Below are 19,504 nucleotides of genomic sequence, written 5' to 3'. Positions count from 1 at the left end.
TGTGTGTGTGTGTGAGTGTGCGAAATCTCCCAGTTGTTAAAGGTTGCTCTGATATTTCCAAAATCAAATGAAACAAAAGCTATGTGTCCCCCACCCATTGGCCTCTTGTGGCCAGGCTGGCTGGTGGCCACCGGCCGACACCGTAGGTAGGAAAGAAGCCTCTCACTGCAGGAGCCTAGCAAGGAGCCCGCCAGACGGAGGGAGAAGCCCACACTCCTGCCCCAGCACCCCTGGAGCACCCTCAAAGCTCAACATCACACCCGCTGGCAAGAGGGAGCCAGCTGTGGGCCCAGCCCCACTCCTGCAGGCAGGCGAGCACGGACACTGTGCGGGCACTGACCCCTGACTCACTCCCCAGCTCCTCGTCCTCCTGACACCAGTGTCTCTTCTAGCCACTTCTGTGGTCTGCCCCTTCCAGTCACAGATACCAAGGATCCGGGCCCACCATGTGCAAGCCCTGGGCTCAGCACTTGACAGTGCTGTCGTCACTCACGCCTCCCTCAAGGAAGCCTCTGGCGCACAGTCACACCTCCACCTTGCAGAGAGATCTACAGCCCCCAGCACTACCCGCCAGACGCCCAGGGAAGGACATGCAGCTGGAGCCCAGTCCTGGGAGTGGTGATGCCCAGGGAAGGACATGCAGCTGGAGCCCAGTCCTGGGAGCAGCTGGCAGGATACAGGGAATCCCCACCTTGCACATGGGCCCCCTCCCCTGAGTTCTACCTGACTGCCCACCTTCCCCCGGCCTGGCAGAGGCCCCGAAGGCCAGTTTGGAAGGGCAGAGGAGAGAGGGCGGGACAGGGCACTGGGTGAGCCCAGGCGAGAGGCGGGGAAGGGCCCTGGAGGTCAGGGGCCCCAGTGCAGTGGAGAGGGGATGACAGTGACACCCCTGTCTGGTGCCCCCAGCCAGGTCATGCACCCACACCAGGCGCTCCCCTGGGCTAGGGCCTGCCAGTCCGCCCACCCCACCGGGCCCTGGCGGGGAGAGGCCGGAGGGCAGAGGCTGTGTGCTGACGGCTGAGCCCCTTCCATCCTGACGGCACCCTGGGGCCGCAGTCACTGCCGCCACTTTAACAAGCAAACCCAGGGCCAAGGCTGGACGGGGCACGCGGGTGGACGCAGGCGGACACGGGGCCCTGCGCCCCCCAGGCACAGCTGGGCCCCTCCAGGCGCGGGGCGGGGGCGCGGGGCAGCTCCTGGGGAGGGCGCCGGCCAGGGCGGAAACCGAGGCCTCGGCACGCGCGGGCTCAAGGTCACTTTGCAGCCAAGGGAGGTGCAGGACCGCCCGGGCCGCGATCCCAGGCCGGTGCCTTCCGCCGCAGACCCTCGGTCTCTCCGTCAGGGGGCAGCCAGGTGGCTCCGCCGGCGGCTCCTCCGGGCCCGCCGCGCACACGAAGCGCCGCCCAGACACCCCGGACCGGGAAGTGCGCTGGGGCCTCGCCCACGCCGCCCGGGGCCGGAGCCGTAAATGCGCCTCGATGGCGGCTGCCGCGAACGCCGCCACCCAGCAGGGGTAACGGGGCGCCGGCTCGAACCGGCTGCGGGGAATCGAACCCGTGGGGAGACGCATGGCTCGCGGCTCGCGGCTCGCCAGGGGCGCGCCCAAGCGGTCTCTAGGACCCAGGGGAGCGGCCGAGCGCAACGCCGCTCTGGCCAATGGGCGCGCACAACAGCGATATATTTGCATGTGGAAGCGCGGCGACCAATGGGCGGCGGGCGTACGGACCGGGGCGGGCAGGCGGCGACCAATGGACGGCTGGCGCGCGGCCGGAGCGGGCGCGCGCGCGGGAGGCGGGCGCAGTCGGAGATGGCCGCGGCCGCGGCGGGTGGAGCTCCGGGCCCGGCCCCCGGCCCCGCCAGGCCTCCGCCGCCCGCCGCCCCGGCCGCGCGGGCCCCGCCGCAGGCGCTGCGGAGGCGCGGGGACTCGCGGCGCCGCCAGGCCGCGCTCTTCTTCCTCAACAACATCTCCCTGGACGGGCGGCCCCCGAGCCTGGGCCCAGGCGGAGAGAAGCCCCCGCCGCCGCCCGCGGAGGCCCGCGAGCCGCCCGCGCCGCCGCCGCCCGAGCCGCCCGCCAGGGCCCCCGCGCCCCCGGGCCTGCTCAGCCCCACGCAGGCGCCCGCCGGCCTCGGCCTGGACGGGCAGCGCCAGAGGTGAGTGGGCCGGGGAGGGTCAGCCCGGGACGCGGGGCCGGGGTACCTGGGCCTCATCAGCACAGGACCCGGGGTCAGATGGCCTGGGGCTTTGTCAGCCCTGGACACGGGCTCAGGTGACCCGAGCCCCCATCAACCCAGGACATGGGGGTCAGGGTGACCTGGGCACCCATCAGCCCAGGACACAGGAGTCCCAGTGACCTGGGGGCCTTGTCAGCCCTGGACATGGAGTTGGGGTGACCTGAGTCTCTGTCACCGGTTTTCTCAGGCCATCATCCCCAGACGTAGGGCTCGTGGTCCCCTAACCTGTTAACCTTGGATATGGGGTCAGGGTCTTGTGCACCTTGTCAGTCCCCCGGACATGGGTTTCAGGGTCCCACTGCCCTTATCGGCACCCACGGACCCAGAGCCTTGTGGGATCCAGACACACCCTCTCCCCAGTGCACTCCTACCACTGCCCTGGACACAGGGACTCCCACACATCCCTGTGTGTCCCCTTGCGCTCTGAGAGGGCCACTCCCTCCATGCCCACCTCCTCAGGACCCAGAGTGTGGGCCAAGGGTCCTTCCCAGATGGTGGCTGACATCTGTTCTCAGAGTCCTGCGCAGGCCGGACCTCCCACCCCTGGGCTGCTGGTCTCTGGTGCCCCTAGCCTCCCTGTCACCTCCCTGCTGACCTTCTGGGCTCAGCATCCCTGGGCCTGTCACCTCCCAGGGCAGCAGTTACTCCCCTGTCCTGAGTCCCTTTCTAGGAATCCAGCCCTGAGCTGTCCTCCGGTCTGTGCCCCTGCCCTGATGTCCTTCTCCCAGAGAGCACCAGCCCCAGCTGACCTTGGCTCCTTCCTCCCAGGTCCTGGGGACTAACCTCTTCCCCACCCTGCAGCCTTCACCCTAAGGAGTGACAGCAGGCCTGGGCCTGAGAGCAGGCCCGGCTGCTTGTCATGGTCCCTTCCAGTGAGCCACCGGCTGTGGTCAGAGCGTCTGCTGGGCAGCTCTGCCCTGAGGCCCTGTGCGCAGGAAGGGGTCAGGCTGGCATGGGTGGGCTGAGGCCCCAAGATGCCCACCCACTATTCTGGGGTTTCCAGAGATGGCTCTTCTTACCTGGAGGTCACCCAGGTGCACTGGTGCTAGTGGCTTAGTGTGCCCCAGCCTTCGGGCAGGTCAGAGTGATGGGTTCCTGCAAGGTCTTCTGGCAGGGAAGGTTGAGTCCAGGGTAAGCACTCTGTCGTCACAGACTTGACACCCAGAGCCTTTCTGATGAGCTTTGCTTACTGCGTCACCCCATACTCTGGAAGTGTTTCCACTGTGGCCAGGCTGAGAGGGTGCCCACCGCAGACAAGCCTGGCCACTGCTCAGGGCACAGTGAGAGGGGCCGGCTGGGGATCAGGGTGCCCCAGATGGGCACCGCACACTTGGCATGCCCGGCTCCTTGCAGGAGCACAGGAGAGAGGGAACACGTTCCAGGCTGAACAGCAGGGCCCCGTCGTGGGGGCTCTGGAGGGAAAGTGGTGCATCTGCGGCCAGGCCGAGTGTCACACATGTGGTTGGCATTTCTCTAACAGTCCTGCTGTTTGACACCGAACACCCTTTCTTCTTCAGCCCTGTGCGTGAGTGCTGGGAACCGGGTGGCAGTACTGGGCGCAGGAGCGTCACTTTAGGCCCTCTTTCAGCAAAGAGTTTGTGCACACCTGTGTGCACCAGGCCCTGCGAGCAAAGATAAGCACCCAACCCGTGGAGCCCCTGGGGAGGAGGAGTTCAGGGCGCAGTGACGCTGCAGAAAAGCCCTGTGACTCAGGACGCCTCCTTGGTGATGATACTTGAGCCCGGCCTACCGTCCTCGTGTGGCACACGGCCTGCCCTGCATGATTCTGAAGCGGGTGTGCAGTGGCCCAGCTTCCCTGGCCTAGGATGGGATGTGACGTGGGCCAGAGCGCCCTTTGGTCTTCCTGCTGCACCCACCACGGTCCCCATGTCCCTCTACTCCATGCTTGCCTGGGCCTGAGCAGGGAGCCACCGCCTGCCCTTCCCCTCCTCCTCGGCCTTCAAGTCCCTGTTCAGATGTCCTTCCCGAACCCATGGCTGCGCCTGCCCTTGGGGGAATCCCTCCTTGCGTCGTCTGCTGCTGAGCTCATGGTGCTAACCTTATGCCCAAGAGTCGTGGCCCTCCCCTGGCAGATGGCAGCCCCCAGGATGAAGACTGTCCCTTTCTGTGCTCCCTGGGCCTAGCAGTGAGCGAGGGAGGGGTGGCCGGCCTCGCAAAGGAGGCCGCTGGCTGCTAACTTTAGAGTTCTAGGATCAGGTGGCTTTCAGAAGATGAAGAGAATTCCTGAGTCCTGGAGGTGGCCCCTAAGGTGCGTGTCATGGGAGCGGTGGTGTGACTCAGGCTCTGGGAACAGACCTAGGTTCAAAGGCCGCTCCACCATTCAGCAGCTCTTTGATGTGACCTCTGAGCCTCCATCTCCTCTGGGAAACGGGGTCCACACTGAGCACTCCCTCCCCGGGGTCAGGTGTGTGCCAAGGGCTCGGCGAGGTGTGTGGCCGTGGTCAGGGCAAGGCGAGTGGAGCCTCTTGTCACAAGGCTGCCCGAGGAGTGCTCGCGTCCGTCTGCGGTGGAGAGTTGGTGTTTCACACGGAGCCTCCATCTGGTGTGGCGTTTTGTGCTAGGCCGGCGAGTGAATCCCTGGAATCTTTCTGTTCCTCACAGAGCTTTGAACACGATGTTTATTTTCACGTTAACATCGTGACCGCTTCACACCCGAGAGCAAGCTGGATCTGCGGCTTCCACGCTGGCTGGACGCGGGTGGCCAGATGCTCCACCTGCAGCCGCCGCGCACTGCACCTCCTCCGCTGCCATGTTGCTCTCTCCTCCCCGAAGGCCCTGTGTGGCTCTGCTGGCGCTGCCGTAACAAAGTGCCACACACCTGGTGGCCCACGCCCACAGCAGTTCCCTCTCGCCCGGTTGTGGGGCCAGAAGTCCAACACAGGTGTGGTGGGCTGTGCTCCCCCCAAAGGCTGGGGAGGAGCCTACCTGCCTCTGCCAGCTCCCGGAGGCTCCGGGCGCCCCTTGGCTTGTGGCTGCGTCACTCCCGTCTCCGCCTGCGTCTCCGCGTGGTCGTCCCTGTGCCTGTGCCTTCACGGGGCGTCTTCCTCTCACAAGGACACCGGTTGTGTCAGGGCCCACCCTGTGGCCTCATCACAACGTGATCTCTCTGCTAAGATCCTGTTTCCAAGTCAGCTCCTGTTCACAGGTACTGGAGGTTAGGACTTCAGCGTGTCCTTCTGGGGGGACACAGTTCAACCACCACAGCCCTGGTCAGCGAGGGGGAGGCAGTGTCCGCGCACGCAAGCAACTTCCTGCAAACCGCAAAGAAGCACGTTCCCCTGCGGGGCCGGGTGCGGCGAGGGGCGCTGCTGTGCGTTGGGAGCAGAAGCCTCCGGCTGCGCAGTTATGTCTCCAGCCCTCACGTGGCCAGCAGCTGCTCCTCTGGGCCCTGGACTTCTGATGGTGACACAGTCCGGTGGCCCTTCCTCAGCCCGGCATTTCTTCAGTTACAAAGTAAAGGAAGTTTATCAAACACTAGAAACAATATTTAACAAGTAGCGACTTCTCTTCCTGTCTGATGCTTTGGGGCAAGACGGTGGCAGCAGCAGGTGGCAGCGCTCCGTCTTGTGAAGGGGCAGTTCTAAAAGAGGGTTGGGTTGGGGGTCGGCAGCCCCCCAGCCCCTGGCCCCTTCTTTCCAAAAGTCAAACACAGGCGGCCTCAGTCTCCACTGTGTGCAGGGAAGCCGCCAGTAGACGCCATTGGTGTTGCTTTAGCATGGCAGGCAGGAGGGGGCCTTCCTGGGCCTCAGGGGACTTGCGCGTGCCCAGACATGGGGGGTGGGGAAGTGTCACTGAGGTAGCAGAAAGCCCGAACTTTGCTCTTTTTGGTTTTCCCACTTGTCCCAGAGCGTTTCAAATTGAGGTGTCGGGTGCGAACGTTAAGAGGTGAAGTATGTGAAACTTGGGTGTGCAGTGTGACGCGTTTACCGGGCACACCCTGCAGCCACCCCACTCGCTTGGGACCCAGAGCAGCCTCACAGCCCGCCTTGTGCCCCTCCTCAGCCGCTCCCCACAGTCACCAACTTGTGCCACCGCGCGGCATGTCCTCTGCCTCTGGCTGCTCTCACCTGTGACCTGCCCCATGTCCAGCCTCCTGCTGGCTCGCACACATGCCACTCCTAGCAGGGGTGCAGCTGCACGGGTCCGTGTCTGCCCGACACACAGATGCCAGGTTCCGTGGAGTCCGGGTGGGCGCGTGGTCCACCTCAGGGAGTCCAGCCTGCCTTCCACGGCGGCCAAGCGCTGACCCTGGCCCGGATCTTGTCCCTGCTTGCTAGTGTCCACCTCGTTCGCAGTGGCCGCCCTGCGGGGGGATTTCTGACTTCACGACAGTCCTGCGCCTGGGAGGGGAGATGCTGCCTCTTTCCGCCTCGGCACCACTCCCGTGGAGGGGAGAGGATGGGAGGCTGCCGGCGTCCTCCTGACTCGGTCAGCTGGTCCTGGCGCCCACGCTCAGGCACCATCTCTGGTATTGCTGGAGTCTTTGGACTCAAAGCCAAAAAGCGTGACCTGGGATGGGGCCAGGTTCAGGGAACGGGCACCGGAGGAGGCATCACCCGAGTGGCCTTTATTCAAGCTGCCACTGGCCGGGCAGGTGGTGCCTGGGGACAGCCAGAGCCCTGACCATCCACTTGGGCTCAGTCCCTGCTCCACCCCTTACCAGCTGCATCACGCCAGGCAAGTTGCTGAGTAGCTGTGTGCCTCAGTTTCCCCACCTGTAAACCGAGGGCAAGAATACTGCCTACCTCCCAGCATCATGAGGGCTGCATTTCAAATAAAATGCTCACAAAGAAGGAAAGATAGAAGAAAACCACACAGAGAAAGATCTGCAGAGCCCACTGGGAACAGATTTTAAAAGCTTGGCAAGAAGAAACGTGTCTTCCCCACAGTAACCAGGAAATAACTGCGAGGCGCGCAGGGGCAGCAGAGGCCAGCAGGGAGCCTGAGTGCCGGCGGTGCTGCCAGACTGGCCGCCAGGGGCCCGCAGATGGCACCACCTGGGTAATTACCGTGGGGAATGAGCCTCCGGCGAGGCACTTGGCTGGCCCTGGGCGCCTCTGGGGACAGCCCCACGTCCCACCTCAGCCGGCTGCATTCCCAGGGCGGGCCCTGCACATCCAGCCTCTGCAGACACGTCCCTCAGCCCGCCGCTGAGCCCCAGACCCCGTGCCCTCGGCCCCCCGCGCCCGCCGGCCGGGCCCCACCGCAGGCAGGCAGGCAGGGCGGACGCACAGTGCTGTGGAGACGCTCCTGGTGTGCTCCCGGATTGCCTGTTTCCAGTTCCAGTCTGTTTTCAATGAGCTCTTGTTGCCTCTGTCATTTAAAAGACTAAATTTTCATAAGGTCCCAACTTTGACAGCAGAAGCCACGCTCGGTGCCCACACAGCCCTTCTGTTTCCACCGTCAGTGCCGTGTTCATACGTGACTAAGGTGCTTGACACTGTGACAAACACGTAAGTGTTCTCAGCATGTTTAAGCCACGGTGCTCGCTAGGTCAAGTGTGTGAAATACATTGTCGCCTTCATGTTTTCAACTTACAATGGCTTATCAGGACGTGGCCCCATCACAAGTCAAGAAGCATCTGTGAAAAATGACAGCGTGGATTTTGGCATCTGGGCACCAGCCTAACTGTCACTGTGCGTGGTCGCGCGTTGGCTGGAGGTGGCTAACGCGTAGCTGTGACACGCTCGCCGGCACAGTCAGCACCCGACGTGTGACAGTGGCTGTCTGTACCCCAGCCCCAGCTCCTTGAGACCAACAAGGGGTTTTAGTGGGAGGCTCCTGGCCAGGGCATGGTGTGGGGAGCTGGGCTCCAGGTTGGCTCCGCTAGGGAGGTGGCCTCGTGTGTAAACCAGGCCCACGAGATGCTGCTAGGAAGGTGTGGGCTGGTGCCTGGCGGGCTCGAAAGGTGGCCCCTCAGCAGTGAACTCTCCCCTCCCTGCCCCAGGAACCTGGCTTTGATACAATGGCCACTGACAGGCGCACAGCCCACCCCGCCCAGTGCCAAGCCAGGGTCCGCGTTGCTTCGGCTGATAAACCACCCTGCAACCCCACGGGCAGCGAGGCTCAGGGAGCTCCAGGAGCTGCTCAGGGAGCTCCAGGAGCTGCCCCGGGTCACAGCCTAGACACAGAAATGGCGTTTACAAGGCCACATCTCTGAATTCCATGTTGGCATCTCTTCCAGAACTTCCTGGTCCACTCTGCCTGCCTGGAACTTTCTTTCCCAAGTTCCTAGAAGGATCTTTGTCTCTCTCGCTCACCTCAGCCTTTCATCCCTTTGTCTTGGACATATGTGGGGCTGGCGCCAGGCCCCAGGGAACTTCCTCAACCACGAAGTGGACCCTGCAGTGCCCTCTGCTTCGTCAGGTGGTAGGAAGTTTGAGCAGAGCAAGGCCCAGAACACACCAAGGGGTCCAGCACTAAGCACGTGCTTCGTGGGAGTGATTCACCTCAGCTACCACAGTTATCACCATCGTCATCGTCCCATCATCGCCACCATCGCTATCACACAACCACCATCACCATCATCACTATCACCATCATCGTCGTCGTCATCATTGTCATTGTGATTGGGGTGGTTTTCCTAAACTTGCAACGTTGCACAAACTGGTATTTGACCTTACCTCATAAGCTGCATTTTGGGGACGGCTTTGGTCCCCAAGCATGTACGTCCACAGCTCCTGGTACAAGGAAAAGAGCAAAGCTTTAGAGTCCCAGACAGACGTGAGTTCAAGTCCCAGCTTTGCCTTCATAGCTGAGTGGCCTTGAGAATTGCTGAACCACTTTGAGTCTCTGCCATGGGTGACGGGCCTTGGGCTGGTCCCGTGGGTGTGAGAGGAGCAGCTGGGTGCTGTGCGCTGAGGGCGTCTTCAGGGAAGCCAGTTGTGCAGGCATTCAGTCGATAAATCTCCAGCTCAACTTTCTGCTTGTGAAAAGTGCCTGGGAGGTTCCTGAGGTCCAGGCGGGAGCGTGAGACTCCAGGACACAGCTGTGAGTGGTCCCGTGAGGGCCAGTGTTCTGGAAGGGGAGGCAGACAGCAAGGGACAGTGAGGCAAGGACACCTCCTTGCATGAGTGACCAGTGCCTTGAGCAGGCCACGCGGTCACAGGCTAGCGAGGGTCCGGGCAGCCTTCCTGATGGGGCAGCATGTGGGCTGCAACCTAAAGCCCAGAGGGAGGCGGGCTCTGGAAGAGCTGGAGAAGAATGTGCCGGACCAAGGAACAGCCTCTGAGAAGGCCCTGAGGCGTGGGGCGTGTGGCTCCCGGAGGGACAGAAGGCAGCAGGCCCGTGGCCTGTCAGCGAGGGGCTTGCACCCTGCACACCCCCAGCTGCGTGGAGACGGAGGGCGCACCAGCCGTGGGCAAGGCTCGGTGCCCATGGGCCCACTGCACCCAGCAGGTGTTTCTTGGGGACAGGTGCCCCTCAGTGGGCAGGGCAGGATGGCATGGCATGTCCTGAGGGGCCTGCCCTGCAGAGTGGCCGGTCCCAGAGAGGAGACGGTGCCTCCGAAACAGGCAGGAAGCTCAAGGTGGGAAGGGTGCCACCTCCTCACACCTCAGTCTCCAGCGCAGTCTCTGGAAGCCTCTTAGCCCGGACCACAGCCCTCCCTGCGCAGCCGGCAGCACTGGGTTCGGCCATGAAGGTGCTACCCGAGGTCGGTGGCACCACACTGTCCTAAGGCGCTGGTGTCATCCCTACAGGAGGCGAGTCACATCGCAGCGCTGCTCCCTCGAGTTTCTGGAAGATGCGGTGGGCTGCGCCTCAGTGCAGAGGTAGGCGCCCGCCCGCCCCAAGCCCCAGGGCCCTGCTTGGGCTGCCCCTGGCCCTTGGGGAGCTGAGAGCGGGTCCTGGGTGGGAAGAAATGACCTACTTTTTACCGTGCAGAACCAAACACACCTCTGGATCCCCAAGACACAAAGGCCTGAAGAAGACGCACTTCATCAAGAACATGCGGCAGTACGACACCAAGAACAGCAGGTGCCGGGCAGCCCTGGGGCTGCGGTCCCTGAGCCTGTCAGGGTGGGGCCGGGGTCCTGCCCTGGTCAGCCCCCTCAGCCTCCCCCAGTTCACAGGTCCTCCCCCATCACACCGTCCTCCCAGTCCCGTACACAGCGTGACAGCCTCACGCAGCTCCCAGGCAGACCCAGGTGCTGGGCCGCCAGGGGGCTGGGAGGGTTTTCCCGCCGTTGTCCTCCCTGAGACCACGGGCTGAGGCAGGGCGGAGCCGGCATCTGGGGAAAGCTGTGGCTCCACCAGGCTCCAGGTCCAGGACTGGGCTGTTCTGGCACCACGTGAGGAGGCCTCCCGGGCCGGCCTCGCTCTGCACGTGGACCTGGGTGCCCCGTCAGGGACCACTGAGGACCTGCTCTGGGCAGACCTCGGCATCACCGTCTCGCCCCTCTGCCCGTGGTGAAGCCCGGCCTCTCCGGGGTGACCCGAGATCCTGGCCTGGGGCCTCCCGCCCCGGATGTCGTGCAGCACCCAGGGGGAGGCGCCCTTAACACCTCCAGGGAATCCAGCCCGAGAGCCCAGGCGGCCAGACCTTGGACAGCTCGGACAATTTCCCATCACCTGAGTTTAGGCAGGAAGGAATTTTCCTTTGAAAATGCCCACGGCCTTGGACACGACACTGCCCGCGGCTCCCGGCCCCACCCTGACCCTGCCTCCCCCCCAGGATCGTGCTCATCTGCGCCAAGCGGTCGCTGTGTGCAGCCTTCTCGGTCCTGCCCTACGGAGAGGGCCTGCGGATCAGGTGAGGGCCCCGGGCGCCCCAGGCCCCCACTGCCTCGAGCAGGCCCATGCCACGCCCAGCGTGGTGCGGCCGTGCGCCGGGCGAGCTGCCCGCGGCTGTCCGTGACCTCCCTCGGGGCCAGCGTGTCGGCTTCCGCCAGAGCTCCTCAGGAACTCAGAATGGCCACTTGGGTCCTCGCTGTCCCGCAGGGGCCCTGGCTTCTGTTCGGGCTGTCTGTGCACAGCTTGCCTGGGACGTCCACCTTGCTGTGGACGCAGCCGTGCGTCCCTACGACCAACCCAGGCAGTTGTGCGTGATTCGGGAAGAAGGAAATGGCCACTGGGTGGGGACAGCACTGTGTGTGACCCTGGCATAAAGAGAGATGGAGAAACCTGACCTGTGAGGGCCACAGCCAGGTTCCAGGGTCTGAGCTGAGGCGCTGAGGTGTGTGGCCGCAGGGTGAAGGGTCACCCGCTCCTGGTAGGCAAGCTCAGAGTGAAGTGAAGGGAGGTGCTGCCGCCACCCAGGGTGTTTGGGCAGGTGGCGTCTGTCACCACGGAGGGTCTCAAGGACACCTCTGACAACAAAGGTGCTCACTGGTGTGCGTCTTCCTGGTCACGTCAGGGCTGCTTCTCTTCCCACGAGGGGACGTGTGGATACTGCTGTCGCGAGCGCTCTGTGCCAAGGGACAGGCAGGCTGAGCGGCTGGAGCCTGAGCCCAGGGCAGCGGCATCGTGGGGCTGAGCCCTCCCCTCCCTCTGTGCCTTGCAGTGACCTGCGGGTGGACGTCCAGAAGCAGCGGCACCCGTCCGGCGGCACTTCCGTTCCTCCCGAGATGGTCTTTGAGTTGGAAGGCGTCGAGCTGGGAGCGGATGGCAAGGCGAGTGGCCGTGGCCGCTGGCGCCCGCAGGCACACGTGGGGTCAGGCGTCTCGGATGTGAAGCACAAGGGTGGCTGGTCAGGCCCGGTGACCCTGTGAGCGCAGCCTTCAATCCTGGGCCACACCGAGAAACAAGCCGGCAGCTCCGGGCACCTCACCCCGTCTGTGCAGGGCTCTGAGGTCGGGGGTCTTCAGAGGCAGGGAGAACGTTGGGTGCTGCAGAGCCTAGATAAAGCGTGGTAAAGGTGGTGTTCTGGAATCCTCATTACGTGAGTGACAGTGTCAAGCTCGAGGGCTGCCTTGCCTGAGTTGTACGTGTTCATTTTCCACGCAGGGCCTGGTGCGTTTTGTCTGCACCTTCCCGCAGCCGGGCAGCAGGAGGGGTGGGGCTCACCCTGACTCTGGTCTTGGGAAACAGGACTGAGCCCTGGCACACTTGCCTCTGCAGGTCGTGTCTTACGCGAAGTTCCTGTACCCGACCAATGCCCTGGTTGCACACAAGAGCGACGGCCACGGCCCGCTGCCCCCACCTCGGCCCAGCATCCCCCGGGCTCTGCCGGGCTCAAGACACAAACCTGTCCCCGCCAAGTCAGCACCAGCTGGCACAGAGCTAGGTAGCCGCGGGCCTTGACCGCAGCACACGGACGGCTCCAGCCTCAGGGCAGACAGACCCCGGGGGCAGGGGCAGAGGGCAGCCTCCCCAGACAGAACCGAGGCCCTGGGCTTCACCTGAGCCAGGCGTGGAGAGGAGCCATCCAGAGGTGGCTCCAGGCAGGGCCTCTGCCCCTCAGGACGCCCTTCCTTTACCCCAAGCCCTGGGCCCTTGGGAGGGAGGGAGCTGTGGCTGGGGGCCCTCCCAGACCCCAGGAACTCCCCTTGTCCGCCCGCCTCCCCTCAGGGTGGACAGAAGCCCCACTGGAGGCACCGGTGGGTCAGGGGCTGCCTCTGCTTACAGGGAGTGACGCGGGAGACGCCCTGGAGTACAACCCCGACCTCCTGGACGACCCACAGTGGCCCTGCGGCAAGCACAAGCGGGTCCTCATCTTCGCGTCATACATGGTGAGCGCCCTGCACCAGGGCCCACACACTCATGGGCTGTGGGCACGTGTCCCCAGCACCCGGAAGCCTAGACCCCAGCAGCCACGGGCCACAGCAGGGCAGGCGACCAGTGCTGGCCAAGCCCTGGGGTCAGCCCTGGCCCTCAGCCCTTGGTGCTTGGCAGCCGTGTCCCCCTCACTGCTGTCACACAGCTCTGGTGCCACTTTTTCCTCACAGAAGCTCTGGTGCCTCTGAAGCTGCTCCAAATTCACCTTTGCAAACCCAGGTCACGCGAAATCCACCCCGGAGGTGGGCCCATAGGCAGGCCCCGGGGCTGGCGAGAGGCCGGCCTACCCTGCTCTCGTCTTTGTTGCAGACCACGGTGATAGAATACGTGAAGCCCTCAGACCTCAAGAAGGACATGAACGAGACCTTCAGAGAGAAGTTCCCACACATCAAACTGACGCTGAGCAAAATCAGGAGGTAAGGAAGGCAGGACTGCCCTGAAGCCAGTGCTCCCAGCCCCTGGCCCACTTCCCACCCTCCTGGAGGCCTCATCAGCCCCTCTCCAGCCCCTCCTCACCTGCAGCCACCCCTGCACCCCACCCACCTGGCCTCACCTCTGCAGACCCTTGGAGCAGCCCAGGATCTTTTTAAAATTCTAGTCGTCTTGTGCCCAGGCCCTGCTAGCCTGTGCCGCTTCGCTCAGAGTCGATGCCACAGCTCTTCGTGTGGCCCACAAACCCCCACCCACCCCATGCTACGTGCCAGGCACTCGCCAAGGCCACCCCAGGTGTCCCTCTGCTTTCATAACACGCATGCCATGGCCCCTGCCATGACCCCACAGGGGCCCGCTGTGAGGACGCAGCAGAGCTGCCCTGAGCCGGGGCCCGCCCTGCACACGCACCTGGTGCTCCAGAGGTGGTTCACACGCCCACACCCCGGTGCCTGGGGACCTGCCTGTCTTTCCTCATGTGGCCTCCACCATTCTCCTCCTCCCTTAGGTCTCTTCCTAAAACCGCCCCTTGCCAGATGTCCTTCCCACCTTACTACCTACCCCACCCCCAGCACCCCCGAGCAGGGTCTGTTCTCTGTGGTCCGACCCACACTGGTGCAAGCAGGTGGAGGCTGAGACCCAGCCTGCCCCGTGCCCATGAAGCCGTGAGCCCTGGCGCCGGGCTGTTCCTGGAGGACACGGCACCTTTTCTAATGGCCCAAAGGCACATGGCCCAAGCCGTGGGAGGGTCGCTGCTGCACTGCCCCAGCCAGAGCCTTGTCCCACGAAGCCTTGGCTCCCGTCTCCACCCGCAGTTTAAAGCGGGAGATGCGGAACCTCTCTGAGGAGTGCAGCCTGGAGCCCGTGACAGTGTCGATGGCCTACGTGTACTTCGAGAAGCTAGTCCTGCAGGGCAAGCTGCACAAGCAGAACCGCAAGCTGTGTGCCGGGGCCTGCGTGCTGCTGGCCGCCAAGATCAGCAGTGACCTCCGCAGGAATGAAGTGAAGCAGCTCATCGACGTGAGTACAGGCTCTGCTCTGCCCACGCTGCCCAGCCGGGCTGCCGCGGGGCACCTCTCAGCGCAGCCTCAAGGGCCTCAGGGACAAGGCACGGGCCAGAGGGGGCCATCTGCTCGTCTGGTTGACATCTGTCCAGGGCTACTGCCCGCTGTCAGGCCTGGCCAGGCCTCCACACCCAGAACCTGCTGGCTTAGAGGGAAATGCAGAAGAGGGAAGGGACCCCTCCTGTTTAACCTTTCTCTCTTCAATGCAGAAGTTAGAAGAAAGATTTCGATTCAACAGGCGAGACCTGATTGGGTTCGAGTTCACGGTGCTCGTGGCTTTGGAACTTGCTCTGTACCTTCCCGAGAACCAAGTGTTACCTCATTATCGACGCCTCACCCAGCAGTCCTAGCCCAGGCCCAGTGAGGGCACGTCTGCTGGCCCCAGAGGTGACCCAGGCACTGAAGCCCCCGAGTTCACCTGGCCTTTTCTGCGCCCGCCCAGCAGGGACGTGCCTGCCCTCTGGCTGGTGTGGCTCTTATTTCTTTGCACTGTTTCCTTGGAAACGGTCACTGCTTTCATTCCAAAGTGCAGCGCACCTCTGAGAGTATTTCTCACAATATTCCTGGATTTTTATGTGAACTAAATGTGGAGTTTTGTCACTGTTCCTTTTTTTCCGTGTGCCGAAGACCAGTCTGGCACCAGGGCCTCTGGTTTACATCCCAACTTTGCAGGACTTCTGTCTCCACCTGGCCTTCTGCAAACCTTCGCAGCTCCTGCACTAGCACCAGGGTGGAGGGCTGGGTTTCCAGACCTCACTGAACACACTGAAATTGCGGTTTAACTTAAGCATTCATTGTGGGTATGTTGGTTGTTCAGACGTGGCGACGCAGCACTGTGGATTCCCGACAGCAACACAGTGCTGGCCCTGCCACCCAAGCAAAGCTACTGCAGAGCTTTCTCCACCTGCCTTGCCCACGTCGGCAGGTAGAGCTTTTGGTGTCGGGTTAGGTCAACAAGAGCAGGCGCCTGACTTGTTCTGATCTCATTTTTGGACTCTTGAACCTCTGCTGAAGCATCGAGTCACTGTGAAACCCTGACGCCCCTTGTGGTACACCAACAGGGCTCAGCCAACCCTCACCTGTGCCAGGAAAACCCATTACCTGTGATGCTCTGGGCCTTCAGGACAACTGTTGGTTGCTGGCTCTAGACTCTTGATTTTCCTAAGCAATATTGTGATGGAGAAAAATAACGTATTTATTATAATTTGGGATTTGGTTTTGAGGACCTTTTTTTTGAGGTAACAAAAACTGGTTAAATGAGGTCTGAAGCTGACTTGAAAAAACACCTGACCCTCCAGTGGGAGACCACTGGCCACTCACACCCCACACCCCCTCGGTCAGTGTCAAGGCCTTTCTTCCTAGGCAGGAAGTGGACGCTGTCTCGACCGGCTCGGCCAGGGCAGCCCACTGGGCCAAGCAGACCCCAAGCAGTGGTTGTTGTCACTGCTGTGCAGGTCTGTGCCCACAGCTCGGCAAGACCCCTCTTCAGCTTCCCCGGGTTTGTCTCAAGTCCTGGCACAGTGAGTTTTGCAGTCCAGTTCTCCAGCTAGCTGCCCCGTCAGAAACACTCGGAATAACCAAGGACTGCTGAGTTTTTCTTCATGTCAGCTGGTCTCAAAAACGGCCATTCTGGCTGGGCCACCAAGCTGTCTTCCCTACTGCTGTCTTATCAACCTGCCCGTCACTGGGCAGGGGAGCTGGGATGACCCCCACCTCCACCCCATTAATACATTACACTCTGCTCACGTGGACTGGTGCTTCTGCGGAAAGGAGATGCCAGTTCTGCTGCTGGCAGAATTCAGGCCGCCAGCAGCTCCACCAGACAGATCCCAGCAGAGCTGCCAGACAGCTGCCTGCCCACTGGCTCCTGCAGGCCTGTGCCCACCTGCCCTCTCTTCCATTGCCGTGGCCACTTGCTGGGACCCCGAGAACTAGTAGCGTACGAGGAACAGGTGCCCAAGGGGAAGACTGCAGATGGCGACAGTCTCTTCTAAGCAGCAGCCCATCCTCTCAGGCCAAGGATGATGCCCTGAAACCCAACGTGCACCCAGGAGGAAAGGACACGACCAGGCAGCTGCTATACCACATAAAATGCTGGGCCTAAGCCCCAGGCAACTTTCCTCTGAGAAGCAACCTCTCCTGCCACCAAGATACCACCTGGAGGGCACCTGCATGGCATGAACACCATAAGGGACTGACTCCTAAAATACTCATTCAGGTTTACAACCTACCTTCAAGGGACACATCTCCATGGGACTTTCTATACAGACAATAGCAAGAAAGTGGCCAATAAGCACAGTAATTTAAGTTTGTATGTTTATGTAGTGCGAGTAAGTCATTTTACCAACCAGTCTGTAGGAAGCCCCCCTCCCTTCACTATGTCCTTTTTAATAATGCCACGAGCTGCCACTGTATGGTATTCAAGAATTACTGCAACAAAGGCAAGCGTTAAACCAAACAAAGCCTGAGTCCATCACCCTCTAACAAGGGCAGGTGTCTGAGCTGTGTCAAAGGTATTCAGCCAGGCTATGACCAAATGAAACCAGACCTGGTGCCGCTTCCTCAGCACCTGGTGGCAGTCATGGATGTAAATGGGTAAAGTGAACATCTGACCTCAGAATGTTTGTCATGGATGTTTTTAAATGGATAATGTATTTGTGCTTTAAAGTAAACCTTGGTTTTGCAATATACTTTGTGATTTGTCTCCTTTCGTCTAACTAGATGCTACCCGATCCCTGTCACCCAGTCACAGCAAAGTGTCAGCCCTGTTCCCAACAGAGGCCAGACGAGTACGTCTACAGGCACAGAACGAACTGGCACAAGTGGGTTTTCACTATTTATTTATGACATGGTTTCCACATCCCAGATTCTCTCCAGTCAGAAATTCCTAGAACGAGGAGAAAAGGACGTTAAAACCATGTCTCTAGAGAAGTCCCACACTGCCCAAACATGAGGACCCCCCGCTCTTACTTTGAAACGATGCCGTCGGCCTTGGCCAATCGGAGAATGGAATCATCTGACTCACCCTTCGAAAGAAAAAAGCCCACTGAATGTTCTTGCTGCTGCCTGGGACGGTCAACTGCACTGCCCACCCCATGCTCCACCGCACTGGACGCATGGTGGGCAACCTCTCCCAGCCACAGCCTCAAGCCTGACTGTACGGGGAAGGTGGCTCCCAGGTCGGCTTTCTCCTGGGTCCCTGAGCACCCCTCTCCTGCCCCCAGAAGAGGCAGGCAGATGCTACAGTCCACATGGCTCAAATGTACTCTGCCAACAAATCGCCGCAGGCCAGAGGAAAGGGAGGAATGCACTGTCACACGCTCAAATGCCCAGGCCCAAGTCCACAATGGTCCCAGGTGCGGAGCCATGTCACAAGCAAAGCCCAGGGAACACTCACCATCCTGCGAATGGCCCCGCAGATGGCGTAGGTTTTGAACTGGCCGTTAAACCTGCCTGTAACCTTGTCCACCTATAAAGAAAAGAGAATTCATAAGGCCACTCCCTAGGTAACTTTAGCTCTGACCTGCAGTTGGGAAAGCCAGCCCAGACCTGCACCTTCCACCCTCCCCAGTGGTCCCTCCCCAGGGGCACAGGCCTTCCTGTCACGGGCACCCACACACCTTCCCGCCGCCTGGGGTCCCGCCTCACCTCAGCCACGTTCATCTGGATGGACGCATGGTCCTTGGCACCGATGATGCGGTTGCTGGCGGAGCTGTGGAGGGAGGGGGCACAGTGAGCGGGTGGGGAGGGGGCCTGGGGGAGTAGGGGAGGCGCGGGGACGCGGGTGGACGGACGCGAAGGGGCAGGGGGTGGGGAGGGAGAGGGGACCTGCGGGAGTGGGGGGAGGAGACTGGGGGGTGGAGTAGGGAGGGGGGACCGGGGGTCAGCGGAGGAGAGCGCGCCGGGCGTGGCGGGTGCGGATGGGAGGCGCGCTCACCATTTCCGCGGCACGTACAGGTCCACGAACTCGCCGGCGTCGTTCTGCATGTCAAGGCCGCGCCTAAGGAATCACCACGCGGCGTGAGGGCGGCAGGGCCCGCGCCCCCGCTCCCCGCGCCCCCGCCCGGCCCCGCCCGGCCCCCGGCCAGCCCCGAGCCGGAGCCCGCGCCGCGCGGCACACCTGCTGCCACCACCACGCGCGCGAGAAGAGAAAGGAAGCGGCCTGCCTCCTGGCAGGGATATTGGCGGGCGGGGCGGGGCCGAGCCGAGTGCTTCCGGGTCACACCGCGGCGGCGAGTCTGCGCAGTGCGTCCCCGCCGGCCCCCGGCCTGACGCGCTTTCCGCTTCCGCTTCCGTGTTAGCTTCCGCCAGCGGGTCCTGGGTCAGAGGCCGCGGAGCTGGCGCGGCGTCCGGGCATAGCCGGTACCTGGGACGCGCCCGGCGGCACCAGCGCCCGGAGGCCACGAGTGGGCAGCGGGGGCCGCTCTCCTGTCGCCTGCTGTCGCAATGCCCCCGGCCCGACGGGCGAGCTCGTGGGCACCAGCCCCGCTGCGAGTCACAAAAGCCCCTGAGCGCGCTAGGTCCCCTCTTTCACCGGTCGGACCCCAGGGTAAACAGGCAGCCTTTCTGAAGAGCTCGTTGCCCACGTTTGTCACAGGGGCCACTTACTCCTGGGGAATCCGCGACGTGACGCGAAGGTGGGCCCGCGAGGCGTGTTCGTTGGCAGCGGGAGTAGCGGAGACAGACCCGTGGGTCTTGAGGGAGGCTTTGGTAGCAGCCCGAACCTTGTCCCCAGCCGGAAGCTCCAAGCAAGGGGCGCGCAGCAGGGCCTGCATCGTGGTCCTCTCCGGACAGGGGGCATGGCCCCGGGATGTAGAAGCCAAACCCTCAGGAAACCAAGGCCTGCGCGGGGAAGGGGCTTGGCCTGGTGGCAGAACTGAGGCCAAACCCCACGGCCCTTGCCCTGCCCCGTCTCAGCCCCTCCCCAGTAACCCCTCTTCCCTCCCACCCCACCCAGTTCCTCTCCTCCATCCCTCCACAGAGCAGTATCGACTGAGAAGTGCTGATGCCAGGCTCGATCCTAGTGCTAAGGATCCATTAAT

The 19,504-nt window shown here is 62.5% G+C and overlaps 2 protein-coding genes across 2 annotated transcripts; one reads left to right on the top strand and one right to left on the bottom strand.

Annotated features, from left to right (window-relative positions):
• The first annotated feature begins 1,807 nt into the window (after positions 1-1,807).
• On the top strand, positions 1,808-17,152 carry CABLES2 (Cdk5 and Abl enzyme substrate 2). Its single transcript, XM_045529326.1, has 10 exons — positions 1,808-2,151; positions 9,954-10,025; positions 10,138-10,230; positions 10,928-11,005; positions 11,756-11,864; positions 12,313-12,478; positions 12,820-12,923; positions 13,279-13,385; positions 14,214-14,418; positions 14,672-17,152. Exons 1-10 carry the CDS (start codon positions 1,808-1,810, stop codon positions 14,810-14,812), a joined length of 1,419 nt encoding a protein of 472 aa, XP_045385282.1. The 3' UTR covers positions 14,813-17,152.
• A 133-nt stretch (positions 17,153-17,285) lies between these two features.
• On the bottom strand, positions 17,286-18,676 carry RPS21 (ribosomal protein S21). Its single transcript, XM_045529328.1, has 6 exons — positions 18,583-18,676; positions 18,400-18,462; positions 18,111-18,174; positions 17,860-17,931; positions 17,433-17,488; positions 17,286-17,349 (listed from the first exon to the last, which is right to left on the bottom strand). The coding sequence occupies exons 2-6, from the start codon at positions 18,447-18,449 to the stop codon at positions 17,340-17,342; spliced, it is 252 nt and encodes an 83-aa protein (XP_045385284.1). The 5' UTR covers positions 18,450-18,462; positions 18,583-18,676; the 3' UTR covers positions 17,286-17,339.
• Positions 18,677-19,504: the final 828 nt, after the last annotated feature.

This window comes from Lemur catta, chromosome 17 (assembly GCF_020740605.2).
Source record: "Lemur catta isolate mLemCat1 chromosome 17, mLemCat1.pri, whole genome shotgun sequence".
In the NCBI taxonomy this organism is placed as follows: Eukaryota; Metazoa; Chordata; class Mammalia; order Primates; family Lemuridae; genus Lemur; species Lemur catta.
Note: the sequence above shows the minus strand (reverse complement) of the source record. Positions and strands in the feature narration are given on the sequence as shown.

What these genes read in the sequence shown, in the direction of transcription:
- CABLES2 (XM_045529326.1), top strand. Translation starts at nt 1,808, where the DNA reads ATGGCCGCGGCCGCGGCGGGTGGAGCTCCGGGCCCGGCCCCCGGCCCC. An exon ending in CTGGACGGGCAGCGCCAGAG is followed by an intron (nt 2,152 to 9,953) that starts GTGAGTGGGCCG and finishes TCATCCCTACAG; the next exon opens with GAGGCGAGTCACATCGCAGC. An exon ending in ACCAGCTGGCACAGAGCTAG is followed by an intron (nt 12,479 to 12,819) that starts GTAGCCGCGGGC and finishes CTCTGCTTACAG; the next exon opens with GGAGTGACGCGGGAGACGCC.
- RPS21 (XM_045529328.1), bottom strand. Translation starts at nt 18,449, where the DNA reads ATGCAGAACGACGCCGGCGAGTTCGTGGACCTGTACGTGCCGCGGAAA. An exon ending in CTGTACGTGCCGCGGAAATG is followed by an intron (nt 18,175 to 18,399) that starts GTGAGCGCGCCT and finishes CTCCCTCCACAG; the next exon opens with CTCCGCCAGCAACCGCATCA. An exon ending in GCGGGGCCATTCGCAGGATG is followed by an intron (nt 17,489 to 17,859) that starts GTGAGTGTTCCC and finishes TTTCTTTCGAAG; the next exon opens with GGTGAGTCAGATGATTCCAT.